The sequence below is a fragment of the Manis pentadactyla genome, chromosome 2 (assembly GCF_030020395.1).
Source record: "Manis pentadactyla isolate mManPen7 chromosome 2, mManPen7.hap1, whole genome shotgun sequence".
NCBI classification, from domain to species: domain Eukaryota; kingdom Metazoa; phylum Chordata; class Mammalia; order Pholidota; family Manidae; genus Manis; species Manis pentadactyla.
This window is the reverse complement of record NC_080020.1, coordinates 2,894,665-2,910,017: the sequence shown is the minus strand read 5'-3', so window position 1 is coordinate 2,910,017 and position 15,353 is coordinate 2,894,665. Positions and strand designations below refer to the sequence as shown.

Sequence of the window (15,353 nt, the reverse complement as noted above, 5' to 3'; positions counted from 1 at the left end):
TGATCTTGGTGAACAGCTGCAAATCACCCAGGGCAGGATTTGAGGTTGATCCTAGGTCTTCCCTCCTCAGCTCCCAGCCACCTGACTGACATCTTACGTGTGGTACCCACTCCTTGTCACTGGCATCCTCACTGTCCTAAGGAAGGTCCTCTAGTTTCCACAGATGCTCTCAGTCCTATGACTGCTCTCCCTGTCTTGAACCTTATCTCTACGATCATCTACTTCCTCCAGAATCATCTTTTAAAAGGACCAAACAGACCGTCTCCCATCTTGCTTCACGTTCTTTGATGACTGCAGTGTTCTTGAAATGAAATCCTGATTTCCCAACATGTCCCATGAAGCCTCTAGAATCTGGGTCCTAATTTCCTTTTGAAATTAACCTGCCCTTTGTCCTCTATTGGATATTTCATGCTCTGGCTCAAACTTTTAATACTGGTAACGTCCCCAAATTACCCTTGTATTCCTGCCAAAATGCCTTTCTACACATACTGGGCCCTTTGTCTAGAGTGGGCTTAGATTCTAATTATTTTGATGCTTCAGCTGTTATTCATTCATCAAATATGTTGAGGACCTAGTGTTGAGGGCACTATCTTCGGGCTTCATAGAGGTGATCAAACAAAATATAGTTTGTGTCATTATGGGTTTAAAGTAAGTGAGGAAAGCAAGTATTAAGTCAGAAATGCTAATCCTTCCCTTGAGAAGTCATCTTTGGCCACAGGTGAGTGGACATGGAGCCTGCTGACCAGCACTGGTCATTCCAGGTCACAGAACAATCCTTGGGAAAGAGCCGTCAAGAGCTACCCTAAGTGCCCGTGGCCCTCTAGGGCCATCAGTGCCTGCCTCCTGCTCCTCTCAGGGGCTTGCACCCAGTGTGAACCTACTGCAGTCTGGTTTTGCCCTAAGCTTCAATCCTACTCAGGTTCCTTTAAAGATACTTGTTCCTAGCAGACCTTTAGAACAGAGTGTTCTTGCTTAGAATACTTGTCCGTTTCCGTGAAGGGAGCTTTGTCTAATGCATCTAGCAAAGTGCTTTATATATGACAGGAGGTCCAGTGGCATTCTAGGGTAAAGAGGTGTAGACATATTCAGAAGCCTAGCTATTAGAGAAGATGAATCATTTGCAGAAATGTGAGTGTCTTAATAGAGCTGGAATACAGTGGGTTTGCGAATAGTTATGGATCTAGGAGGAGGGTGGAGCCATACACACCTTAATAGAAGTGGTAAAAGAGGAAGATGAATTTTATCATGACACTGGGTCTTAAATTCCTTTAGTAGAGAAAAATTTGTTAGTTCATCTTTATATCCTCTTTAGTCTCAGATGCATTCTTATAAAAGTGAAGTAATCAACCAAACTAAGTAAAAATTAAATGGATGCAAAGAAAATATTTGTCATATGAAATTAAATAGGGAATGTATACTGGTTTTAATATTTGATTTATAGGGTAAAAATCTTTCATTTTCTATAGATTGGTTAGATAATTAAGTAGCGAAAGGTAGTAAAAGACATATGATCTTCTCCTGTGGTAGATAACACTAAATTACACAATTAGGACTCAAATCTCTGTAGCTCTTTGCCATAAAACTAAAGAATGTTTAGAAAATTCCATAATTGGGAGAGTGCATTGTAATTTCAGCATCTGTGAAATGGAAAACAATATTTGCCTTCTTTCTAGCTGGTAAACCTAGGAGGGATCAATGAGATACATACTTGGAACTATTTAGAAGAATGCTATGAAAAATTTCATCATGACTATTAAAATAGATGATCTTATTCATAATAATATTGATTTTTGAAAATATTGTTTGTACTGCACATTGGAAGAGACATGGGGATTTAATCATTTTCCAAATGAATGAAGATAAATATGAGATAAGTTTCCATATGGAAAGGGTCTGGGTAATATTTAGGAGGAAAACCAGTCCTAATGAAGATGAAGTAACATTTGATCAGTGTGCCGGGACATCATCAAGCCCTGGATTAACTAACATGTCAGACACAGGGAGCAGCATGAGAATGGTTAGCAAACCTCCTTTTTCAAGAATTAAGAGCAAAATTTCAAAAGAGAAAAAATAAGCAATAATGCATGAACTGGGAAATGCTAATGAATCAAGGAATTTCTGGAAGCAGCACACAGCCTTGTGTGTGAGGCAGAGAAGGCTGAAGTCACATGTGCCTCTGGGCTCTGTCTTTGTCTGTATAATAGAATGCTGTTGCCTTGTCCATGAAAATTAACCTTATATTAAGCTCTATTCTGTAGTATTAAATGTGTTTATTGATCTAATCTTCACATTCTAAGGGATTTGGTGATTACTATCATTTTGCAGTTAAGAAAAATCTATTTAAAAAATCTTAATAGATTAAGAAACTTGCCCTAAATCACACAGGTTGGAAGTGGTATAGGCAGTACTCAGATCAAGTATGGATCAGAGCCCAAACCATGAGCCTCTGTTAGGACACTTTTTGTGTTTTAAAAAATATCCTCTACAGGCAGATGTGTTGCAAAAGAATGAGCCGACCAGACAAGTGTGGCCCTCTGCCAGACCTATTCTAAAAGTTCCTCTCTGGGGCAGACCAATCACAGGAAGGTTTCCCTTTTTGTGGGCTGACAGTCTTTTTGGTCTGGATCCATGCCTTGGCCAAAAGACCTAGGGTTGGCTCATTGCTGCCATTTATGCATTCAGACAGGAGGCAGAACTTGTACGAGCCCAGAAGAGATCATACGAACGGTGACTCCTGCTATACTAGGGAGGTGAACTATTTACTAGGATGGACCATCAGGACGATTCCAGCTACCCCATGCTTCAGAATGAATGAATTATCTATCTCGTGGATCTTACCCATGATATTTTTTTCAAATCCAGCCTTCTATTAACTTCTCTATGTCCACTGTTCTCCTTCAGGCATTCACCATTTGACTCATTCTTTGTTTAAATCTCATTAATGGCTCACTATTTATAGGGCAAAAAAACAAACTCAATGGCAGGATGTGGAAAGTCCTTCTTATACTCTCCCTGACCTCATTTCTGGGCTGATCCCTCTTAGATACTGACTCCCTTTATACACTCGGATTTTTGCACATTGTGTCTTCTCTCTCTGGAATGCTCATGCACGCTCATGGATGTGATAGATGCCCACTCACCCTGTCCTCTCTATCATCCCAGGACACTGTCAGTGGAGTTTACTTAATTCCTGATGCTGCCATAGCCCCTACGTTAGACCTCAGCATACAGTAACATCCTTGTTTACACGCTTACCCATTTCTCCTTCCTCGACCTGACCATGAGCCTCTTGAAGGCAGGAGCTGTAACTCAGACACCTTTACAGTCTCAGACAACTGAGCAAAACCTGGTTTCTTAGTGTGCCTTCATCAGTTTCATCAGTTTTTATTGATTGGTTCTCCTAATGGCTGTTTGCCTTATTTATAGCAGTTTATTTTTGTACACAAATAAGGCACCTTTTCCTGAAATACTAAGTTAAGAGTTACTAAAAATTAACGTGAAAAATGGAATGATAGAACAAAAGAAGGTAAGGAAGGGTAAACCAATAGACTGGCATGACATCACCAATTCCCAGTAAATGCTCTTCTGAGTATTATGAACCATCGTCTAACAGATAATAAAACAAAGGCCCACATTAAATAACCTGCCCCAAATCACACAGATGGCACATAAGAAAGGGCAAGTGTGCGTCTAGAGCACAAACTCCTTTTCAACTGAAATAAAGCCAACGAAGAGACATAACAAAGACTTTACGAAAGGCCAATCCTGGGGTCTCCTAGTCTGTGGAGGAGAAGGAGAAGCAGGAATAAATGAGAAAGAAGGAAAGCTAACAATTCATGCCCACTCTGTACGGGCACTTTAAATATACCAGCTCATTTACTTCTCACACCAGCAGCATAAGGTAGACTTTGTATCCTTCTGTTCTAGATGAGGCCCAGAAAGGCCCAGAAAGAGGCCCACGAGGGAGTGATGGGGGAAAGCAGTGTGCACAGAGGCCTGACTCTGACGTGCATGCCGTGAACCCCACCCACGCGGCTCAAGTTCTAGTCACACAAACCGATCTCTGGGGAAGAAAGAGTGCTTTTACGTTTGCAGTCAGAGCTGAACTACCAAGGCCAACGTGCATAAATATTTCCCAGAGATTCCCTATTATTTCTTGGCCATCATCTGAGGTCATTTCTGGGTACGCTTCCATCTTCTTTCACCCCTCTTTTCCTGTTGTTCATCACTTGGGGTGGGTGAGTTGAATTTTAAATGTAAATTTTCCATTGGTGTAGATGTATTAATTATGAACAATTAAGAACAATGTTTACATTTCAAATTAAAATAGATGATGCACATGAGGAATTTAAAACTTAAGAAAATTCAAACTGAATATCTAAAAGCATCAAGGCAAAAAATCCCCAAGTATCCATTACTCTATGTATTGCTAATGGATCTGTTAGTAAATTCTATGGCTCGGGTACCCACTTATACCAGAGTTCTTATGTAGGAAAATATATAAACACAATACAAATGAAATGTATAAAAATATTATGTATCTTTGTATATATATAGTATATAAGAAATAGTTGAAAGAGGTTCTTTTTGGAATCAACCCATACTTCTCGGAGCTGCTGAATTAGACAGCCCAGTGCTATTCTCAGTGTCTTCCCCCTAATACTCCTGATTCAGGCTCCCTGGGGATGAGAAAAGGACTCTGTGCTTTAGCCCTCCAGTGGTTTTTATTGCTTCTGAAAGTTTAAGAACTGCTATAGTCGTGAAATGCCAGGATTTCGTAACTGCATGGGGCCACAATAAACTGATGTTTTACCTTTAGTACAGAGATGTGCAGAACAACTTTATACTTAAGACCATCACAAAGGAAGGACAAATTGGACAGATGCACATTTAACCACAGTGTCCATCTCCACACAGATGTGTCCCTTCCTTGATTACAACGGGACCTTCTGTCTTAATAAGTTTTCTGAGGGCAGTAACCTCAATGCAGATCAGAAAAATGACTGAATCATGTTTCCATTCCTAATGCATAGCTGGCTTTCCATGGAATTGGTGGGAAATGTTTCTTTTTGGTAAGTGCAGGAAACACTTCAATTGAATAAATTTTAGAAACTGTGGCCTTTTCAACTTCTGACAATTCTGACCTTGTCATAGCTGAACATTGTACAAGGAGATGCAGGCTGCTATTTTTAAGAACTAGACTAAATGAATAAGCATTCACCTACACGTTAGCATTTTCTAATGCAGATAACTAAATTGCATGAATTATTCATGTGAGGTCCTATTAGACACTCAATTTTTTACTCACTAATCATTTTGAAATAAAAGTTTTTTGAAAAGAAGGAAAAGAGGGAATAAGAAAAGCAGGAAGGAGGAGATGATAATATGTTGGTTTGAAAAACATCCCCCAGAATACAAAATAAACCCGGTTGTTACTGCAGAACAAAAATGTTTTATGTAAGTTATGTGGTTCAGGGTAAGATTGATGTTGTACAAAATCTGGGGAGTAGTGGGTGCGTGGGATTTCAGGGACTGTCATGTTGAATGGGATGAGGAGAGAGACGTTATATTCTGCTCTAATTATATCGAACTATATTAGTTTAAACTGAAATAATAATTTCAATGCTTTGAAAGAGTAATATTTTGATCTTTCTATGTAATTTTATCGGTTAGTTAGAACTGATAAAAATAGATTTTGGTTGCCAAAATTTAAACAGTGTTTGAGGCAGAATGTCATTAGCAATGGAAAGGATTAGTAACTAGAGCAGCTATTGTGAATAACTTGGAGGTATCATTCAATTTAAATTCAGGAAAATTGGGTGACGACTTTGAATTATTTATTAAACTTTGTTTTATGGCTACAAATTGTATATTATGTATTTTATTGTTTTAGCTATGTATCAATAATATCATGAACTGAAGAATGTCACAGAGATAATACTCTAGATAACTATTAATAAAATTAATAGCAATTGGAGCAATATCAGTATTTATCAGGACTTACAGTATTCCAACAACATAAATAATAGTTACCTTTACAAATGCAACGATTTTCAAGGAGATTGTTGCTAAATATAAGGAGTTCATCACAAAATCCATTAGATTCCACCAATCATGGATGTAATCTTGAAGTCCACCATCCCACATTTGTTTAATTTCTCCCCATATAAAACCTGTAATCATAGAAAAATTCATTGTAAATGTGATTTTCAAATTGCTAAAAACAGAGATATACGATGTAACAATTATAGAATCTTCTAACTGCAAGAGACTATATAGTTACACTAAATGCAACATCTATTTTTATAAGTAGTAATATTGAGTCTCAACCAGATTTTATAACTTTCAAGACACTCAGATAATTGTGGGGACTTTCTTAAGGCAGGCTTAACTTTCTTTTATCCATCTGATAAACTCATAAGAATGTGCAACTTTTTAATGCAACTGTAACTCCTCTATAACTGTATATTTTTCTCATGGAAAGTATAGTATTTACTTAATGAATACTTCAAGACCTTTATCCTCCTAAATCCAAATGACCAAAGATTCGTGGAAAAAGGGAAAAAAAATCAGCGTAATACTCAATACCACTGGGGAGGGGACTTCCTTGTGCTTTTGTGAGGACTTAGAATCTCAAAGACCTCATTTCAGTTCTGGACAAAAGACAGTCACAACATTCATGATACTTCATTAAAAGATGTATCTAGCAATAGCTTTAAAGCCACATCCAGGAAAACTGAAAATCCCTTTCCTTGATTATGATCATAGTTTTAATAAGAAATGTTTTATTTTCAGATTCTAAGAAGTACTTATAAAATATCACTGTATTTCGTTATTCTATTTCCAAAATCTTGTTAAAATTGTATAAATGTCCTTCTAGAACCTAATGATGAGAAAGAGATACCAAAGTGTCTAGAAGCAGGAAATATTTAAAGGATAACTATGATTTTATAACTACATTAATGCAAGCCAACAGTAAAACTCCTTTAGGTAATGATGGTCTGCAGCACAGCGGTGTAGCACGGAGTTTCACAGCTGTCCTATACGAAAAGCAAGAAAAAGTCAGATTAACACCAAAATCCTGAGTTTTCATGAACCCATCACAGAGATGAGAACTCTCGGGGCCCATACTTCAAAGAAAAGCAGGCTCCTAAAAAAGAGGTATTAGCATCAGTCCATCTGCGGCCGACTTCAGGAGTAAGAGACACTGGCACAGTACAGGAGAGCGAGAAGTTTCCAGGAAAACTTGTTAACAACGTCTGAAGGCTTAGTGAGCCGGCCTGGACAGCGGGTCACAGACACGCGCGTGCTCCCCGCCGACCCCCATCCCGTGCCCAGGAGGTGGTACTGGAGCAAAGGCCCCGAGCCCTTCTCGGCCTCCTCCCGCTAATGAGCCAAACCCTTGGGCCCAGTGGGAGCAGCAGGAGGCGGACCTGGTGCAGGGTTTAGCCCAGTATCATCGGAGGTTTCCTACTACCTGGGGGAGGTCAGGAAACTGCTGCACACGATCGCCAAGGTTCACCGCCACGAGGCGGGCAGGGGTCCTCCGGAAGCTGCCCCCCAGTCCCCAGCCACAGGCCCACCCCAGTCTGACCCCCGAGCAGGGTGACAGAATCTCGCTGCCCTGCATCACCAGGCTGACAAACACCAGGCGACAAGCAGAAGCTGAGGGCAGTGCAGGGGCAGCGAGCGTGGACAGCGACCCTGCCTGGGGCACAGGTGCACAGGGAGCGCCGACGGCCGCGAGAGGAGCCGCGAGTCCGAGAATGACCTCCTTCCCCACCTGGCGTGGTTCAAGTTGCTATAATAAAGTATCGTAGACCGGGTGTCTTCAAAACAACAGAGATTTATTTCTTACAGCTCTGGAAGCTGAAAGTCTAGGCTCAGGGCATCCTCGTGGTCAGGATGGAGGGTAAGAGCCCTCTTCCCTGGTGCAGGGCCGACCTCTCTTTGTATCCTCAAACGGCGGAAAGTGTGCGAGCTGGGCCTCTGCCGCTTGTAAGCATGCTAGTCTCATTCCTGGGGCTCCACCCTCTGAAAGGCCCTGCCTCCAAATACCATCATACTGGGGTTAGAACTCCAACATACTTGGGGAGGACACACCTGCGGTCCAGACCCCACCTAAGCTGACGTGTACGGTGCACCGAGGTTGATGGTACCAACAATGAGACCCAAACCCGCTCAGCTCCTGCCCTGTCGCCTCAAAGCCCCACACGAATGTTTCCGTGGAAGAGACACGTCCACGTTCAGGCTTCAGTGCTGTGCTCGTCTGTCCAGGCTTCTCTGCAGGCAGAAGAAACACCTTCACAAAATACACAAAACCATGCCCCATGATACATCATATTCAAACTGTTCTAAAAAAGATGAAGAAAATAGTGAAAGCATCAGGGTTGGGGTGGAAATAAAAGACACACTGCAGACAAAGGAAGAGGTATAAGAGTGACATCAAACTTGTCTGAAACCATGCGAGACAGAGTGACGCGATTAAAGTGCAGACAGGAAAAACATGCATCAACCCAGAACACCACCCACAGCACAAACAGCTCTAACACATGAGGTGAATAAAATACTCTTTTCAGACAATCAAAAGCTCAGTTTATTGCCTTGAGACCCAGGCCACAAGAAATGCTGATGGTTTATTTCTTGGGCAGAAAGTATATGATACCAAACAGAAACTTGGGTTTATAAAAAGAAATGAAAATCGACACCGAGAAATAGTTAAAATGAAAATAAGTGTAGATGACATTTTTTTCTTATTCTGAATTGCTCCAAAAGACAATGGACTGCCTAAAGCAAGAACAGTAGCAATATATTGTGGTTTATAGCACATACAACAGAAGTAAAATGTACGGCAACAGTAACACAGAACATGAGAGAGAGAAATTAGAAACATTTCATCATGAGGTTCTTAGGCTCCAAGTAAAGCAAAGTTATATTATTTGAAGCCAGACTATGACAAATTAAAATTTCGTATTGTAAGTCCTAGGGTATCCTCTTAAAATATTTTTAAATGTATAAATAAAGAGCCAGAAATGTAAATAAACATGGAGCTCTAAAATAATCCAGGACAGGCAGACAAAAATGGGGGAAAGTATAATATAGAGCAGATGAAGCAAAGAAGAGAAACAATAAGTAATGGGATAGATTGAAAATCCACCAATATCAATGAGACAGATGGTCTAAATACACTAATTAAAAGACAGGGATGTTTGAACAGGATAAAAATGCAAAACACAACTATATTACAATTTATCAATAGGTTAAAAGTGAGGAATACTAAAAATACCACAAAATACTTATCAAAAGAAGGCTCAAGTGGCTATATCAGCATAACATTAGGTATATTTCAGAAGAAGGAATGTTACTAGGTAGATAGAGGAATATACCACAAGGATAGAAAGGTTACTCCCTGAGAAGACAGAACAGTCTTAAATATGAATGAAGCTAACAAAATTATAGTTAGAAACCTTAGTATTCCTTTCTGTAACTGATAGAACCAGTAGGCAGAAGTTTAGTTAGAATATAGAAGTTCCAAACAGCACTATCAATAATGGTAACAGCAGAATGCACATTTCTTTTTGCAAGTGCATGTGAAACATTCATCAAGATAGACTATATTATGAACTATAAAAGAAACCTCAACATATTTATGAAGTTGAAATCATACTAAATGTGTTTTATGGTAACATGATAAACAATAAATCTATACTGAAATGCCCCTGGAAAATCCTCAAATATTTTGCAATGAAACAACATACTCCTGAACTGCTCTTGGTCAGAGGAATTTGCAGAATAATTAGTAAATACTTTGAAATGACTGAAAGTGAAAATACAACCCCCCAAAATCTGTGATGCAGCTAAAATTAGAGTAGAATTTATAGGACTAAATGTTTTATTAGAAAAGAAAAAAGGGCTCAAATCAAATGATCTCAGCTTCACTGACTTCGTATGACAAGAAAAGAAAAGCAAAGTAAACCCAATACAGGCAGAACAAAGAAAATAAAAAAGATTAAAGCAGAGCTCAATGAATTTTAAAACATAAAACTTGAGACAAATCGATGAAAACAATCTAGTTCTTTGAAATGGTCAATAAAGTAGATAAAACTCTAGCCAGAATGGTCAAGGAAAAACAGGGAGGATATAAATGATCAGAATCAGAAATCAAAGAAGGCACATCAATACAAATCTTAGAGACATTATAGGGATAGTAATGAACAACTTGATACTCCCAAATTTCACAACTTAAATGGACTGAACATTTTCCCCGAAAGACACCAACTTCTAAACTCAAGAGGACATTAGAGTGACCTGAATTGTCCTGTACTTATTAAAGAAAATTAAGTCATAGTTAAAAACCTTCCAACAAAGAAAAATTCAGGCCCAGTTGCTTCACGGCGAATTCCATCAAACACATAAGAAAGAAATAACACCAGGGCTAACCAAACACGAAAGTACACGAAGAGGAAGCATTTAAGGGATAAGAATTATTCTGACTCCAAAGACAAAAATAATACAAAGAAAACCACACTAATAGCCCTTTTGAATAGCCACAAAAATCCTCAACAATATTAGTAAATTAAATATAATGATGTATAAAATCGGTAATAAATCATGATCAAGTGCTATTTTTCCCAGGAAGGCAAGTCTGTTTCAATGCTTAAGAATCAATTGACGTAATTTATCCATTGAAAACAAAAATCTCAATAGATAGAGTATGTGCATTTGACAAAATTCAGTATCTATTCATGATAAAAATTTTCAGCAAAGTATGAATAAAAGGGAAATTTCTTAATTTGATAAAGGACATCTACAAAACCACAACTACCATCGTACTTATTTTGTGAAGGGCCAGAGAATGAGTAGTTTAGGCTTTGTAATTAATGAGCCCCTACATTACAATGAAACTACTTATAAACACTGTCAAAGGGCCAGATTTGTCCTGCTGGGTCATAGTGTGCCAATCCTTGTCCTATATCCTGACTGTGTTGGTGGTACATGATTGTATGTGTGAACATTTTATATTTCTGTGCCTCCCCTCTAAAGTAATACTACAACCTAATTTGAAGGCAGCAAAAATTATGAGATTGGTGTTGACAAATGGAAAAGGGATAGATTAAAACTGAAGAAATACAGTAAATATTAATTGCTGATAGGCATGTTTGAAAAATTCCACAATAAAACTTTGGAAAAAATAAGTTTACTAGACATTAGGCTTTATCATTATTTAATAAAGACTAGCAATTATTATTTACTATTACTATAAAGCTTTATTTTTAAAATTTTAAGTTACATTTAAATTAATAACCCAGATGAAGCCTGATTTTAGTTGGATTAATTATAGAATGCATTTTAAAGTCCACTGTAGACCGCAGCTCTACTTCTGATTTGGTGTTCACATCCTAGCTCCCCTTTGAGGTTTCTCTCATAAATAGATCTCAGATAAGATTGGGACAAAACTGGAGAGGTGACAGAGTTCACTGCCTCCAGACTGAAGAAAGGAGCATATCAGGACCTGAATGGGATGAGACGCACATGTTACTTTTAGAGCTCGCGGGAAACTTAGAATTTGTCCAATGAGGAAGAATGCTAGGTACGCACGGAAACACTCCCCCTGCCCGCCTCCACGTCCATGGCACTGTTTCCTATTGGGCCTGGGTTCCTTGGCAGGTCCAGCACACAACCACCACCTACTCAGAAAAACAAGGGCCAAAGAGATGCCATGAGCGATGCCACATGACTAGTTGATGGACAGACCAGAACTGGATCTCAAACTCTTTACACGGTGCTCTTAGAGTACATTTTATTATTCTTGAGAAGTACAACATAGCTTGTTTGTTTTGCTTGAAACTTTGCCAATTCCCAGAGATTAGAACATGTGCATGCTGCCATCGTTGATTGAACAAATGCATTTCAAGTTAACATTCATCAGGAGACACAGTGGAAGCAGTTGGACTATGTCAGGTGAACGAGGTGCGGGCTCAGCTCCACTAGTAATCAGCTTTGCTGTCTTAGTCAGTCGTCTCATCTCCCTAGGTCTCAGTCATCCACCTCAGAAAGACAGGTTTGGGTTCTACACAGAGCGCCCCACATGGAATCACACAAGAAGCGTAATTCTACCCGAATGGCATGAATCACCACTGCTTCTTCCTGTTGGGTATCAAACTTTAACTAAAATCAGTCATCACAATGGCTCCCAGGGCAGATGAAAAACTTGCCTGCCCACCAGAGGAAGCAGACTTGCCCTGGTCTGCTCCACAATGCAGAAATTAGATCTTTGATATGCAAATAACAGAAAGAAACCAGCTTGCCTATTGTAAGGGAGAATTCTCCGGTCATGTGTTGTTCCAAAACTGGAATGGGTCACCCTGTGGGTCGGGATTCCAACCGGAGCCTGGAAATGTCTTCCAACAGCCACACTCCAGAGAAACGTTAGCAAGGAGTGGATCTATCTCACCTCTAAAGGTCATTCAATGCTATGAATCTGTGAATCTGTTGTTTTTAAATTTGTATGTATTATAAAATAAAGTATATTGAATATCTGCTAAACAACCAGTTTATATTTTATTTCCCTTTATAAATAGATTGTGTTCTCTCTCTCCTTGCTTCTATCAAACCTGAAAGCCAAATGTAACTATAAGTCACCAAACTAAGTAACTTCAGATATTTTGTGGGTCGTTACGTAAAGGTATAAAGACGCTAGGGCTAGTGCATCAGAGGGCGGAGAGGAGACCACTGGGAGGGGTTATACAGAAGCCCTTATGACCTCAGCACAGGCAGCATTTAATCCGGAGCTCCTTAACGTCTCAGCCGGCTCTGTTCTTACGAGATAGATTCAAGGAGATGACACACTAGACGAACTGTGGATTTGATGACTTCTAAGCAACAACAAAGATACAATTCAGATATATTACAGTTCCTCTGGTGTTCAAAGCACAGACATTAAATTTGACTTCCTGAATCACAAGAGAATACTCCACTTCTGACCTCGAAAAGGCACAATTGCATGGGAAAAACAGATCTTGATGAAATTGAGGACTCACACCATCATTTTTTTAACCCAAGCTGTAAAGAAGACTGTCAGTCAGCGCCCACCAGCTAAGGCGGATTGCGATCTTTTGTTTTTGAAACACCAGACTGGAGTATCACTTCCTATAGCTCCAGTCGCCATGCACCTGCCTGATGACTATGGATTTCTGTTTGCTATGAGCTCCTTCGTAAAGTGCCCAGCCCCAAACTAGAGGTGCTATTAACCGGCTGAAAAACACATTCAGATAGTAAACTATTCATGGTAACTAAACACTCTGAAGAGAACAGAGCTTGAGGGCGCTTCTGTCACAAAATGTTTGTCCTGTTCCCACAATGGGAACATTTCAAAACTGCTTTCTGCTGTTTATAAACAGATGACATGATTTCTCAGAGGCATGGTGGAGGTCTAATAACAAGCACTGATGTCAGGACTGCGGGGACGAACGAAGGAAAGATCACAGGGCACATGAGTCAGAGAACTTCCTCTTACAAGTATTTGTGGACGCCTGGAGGTTTTTGCTGTATTTTTTCTACCTTTCCCGTAACAGTCGCCTTAGGGCCGACTGTCCTCTTATATCCTGTCACGTGAAGCTGGCACTGAGGAGGGGGTGAGGTAGGCAGACCTCAGATGCCACAATTAACAGCCGTGACTTCACGTGAGAAACGTGTCACCCTGCAGACAGACCTCTTGTCTTGTCCTTTCTTGCTGTCAATATGCAAACAAAGAGTAAACTCAGACGAGGAACCAGTTCCCTTCTTCCCCATGGCAACCCCCGAGGGCCCAGGACAGCAGCCCAGAACCCAGTCCGGGGGTCTGGCCTTGGGAGCCCCTTGACAGATCACTCACTATTGTGCCCTGGGACCAAATCAATGCAGCTGACGAGAACCAAAAGAATTCATTCCTCCCTGCCAGAATTGTTTTTTTTTCCCCAAAAAATATCAGGGAACAAAAAGACAGGCTCTAGCCAAAATCCTGCTATTGTTCAAGGAGAAATCGAAATGGTTACTTTATTTAGGAGAGGGTAACAGTACGCTGGGCCCACAGGACCCACGAAGTTGCCGGGTGGCTCCTGTTTTCTCAGTGTGACACCCGCAGCCTGAACAAAGAGAAAGACAAGAGCCCCCAGCATCCACTTTCTGCAAAGAGCTGTGGAAATTGGAGCGACACCCCCCGGCGCTTACTTACTAAGGGACATCAGGACCGCATGAGTGACGACCAGCTGCCGCCCCAGCCCCACGGTCTACACAGAGGGGACGCTGGGAACAGGCTGCAAAAGAGCACGAGGTTAGGGCTGCGCCGTTTCTGTGCCAAGTCCTACACCGGAGGGAGAGAGGGGGGTGATTACTCACCAGGCACTACCGCCTCCCACATAGAGCAAGGGGGACTCAAGAAAATCCCTCATAAAGATGGGGGATTTCTACAACGGGAGGCTGACATCTCAGCTCCTGCCGGGGCACCTGCTCAGGTCTGCGGCCCGCTCACCTCTGCCCGCCTCTGGCTCATCCGGGAAACGGACCCACAGCAGGGCTTGGCAGTAGGCAGCGGGTAGCGGCCGACCTTCTGCCACGGGAGGTGTCAGGGCCTCGCGATGCTCTGGAGGGGTGAGGGCTTGTCCCAGGGAGGGGCCGGGCTTTAGCCGTGGTGGGCCGGCTGCTGGGTACCAGAGGTGAGGACTGGGGCATGTCAGAGAGCTGGGTCCCGGGTTCCGAGAGCGCAGCAGTGTGGAGGCACACAGGGCCCTCGGAAGGACACCCAGGACCATCAGGACAGTCACATGCAGAGGCCTGTCATCCGGGCCACTCAAACTATCAGCCGGGGTGCAGACAGCCACCAGGAAGGGGCTGTCGCTGGGTCCCAGGGAAGGGCTGACACCTTAGCTGTGCCTGTCATCCTTTTTGCAGCAACGAAGGCCTGGGTGAGCATACATGGCCTGTGCCCTTTCTTCCATTTGAGGGTTGGGGGTGCAGGATGAGCAAAACGTGGACAATTCTAGGGCCCTTGAGCCCTGTTCAAGGTCTCCCCTTTTTTGGGAAGAGGAGAGCTTTCAATGGCTGGTAAGATTAAAGTTGCAAAGGGAACTGGGACTGCTTCTTAGAAACCCAGAGCTCAGGAACTTGATGAAACCTACCACAGACATATCAGCAAGGGGCAAGGAAAGGCCGTTTGCCAGAGGGCAGCTGGGCAGAGTGATCACGAGGAAAAACCAGTTACTTTGTGTTTAGATTCTAATGAGCTGAGACTCCTCATAAGCTTCTTACATGAATATGAACTTTGACTTCCAGAATTATTTCTCAGTCTTTGATGATTAAAGTGTTTCTGAATCAGT

At 41.3% G+C, this 15,353-nt stretch overlaps 1 protein-coding gene across 7 annotated transcripts in view; it reads right to left on the bottom strand.

Annotated features, from left to right (window-relative positions):
* The window catches only part of TRPC4 (transient receptor potential cation channel subfamily C member 4), a 151,947-nt gene that overhangs the window by 32,369 nt on the left and 104,225 nt on the right, over positions 1 to 15,353 (bottom strand). For all 7 annotated transcript variants that reach the window (XM_036904931.2, XM_057489461.1, XM_036904930.2 and 4 more), the window contains one exon: positions 6,034 to 6,173. In XM_036904931.2, the coding sequence (XP_036760826.1) occupies positions 6,034 to 6,173 (140 nt within the window). The remainder of the gene's footprint in view (positions 1 to 6,033; positions 6,174 to 15,353) is intronic.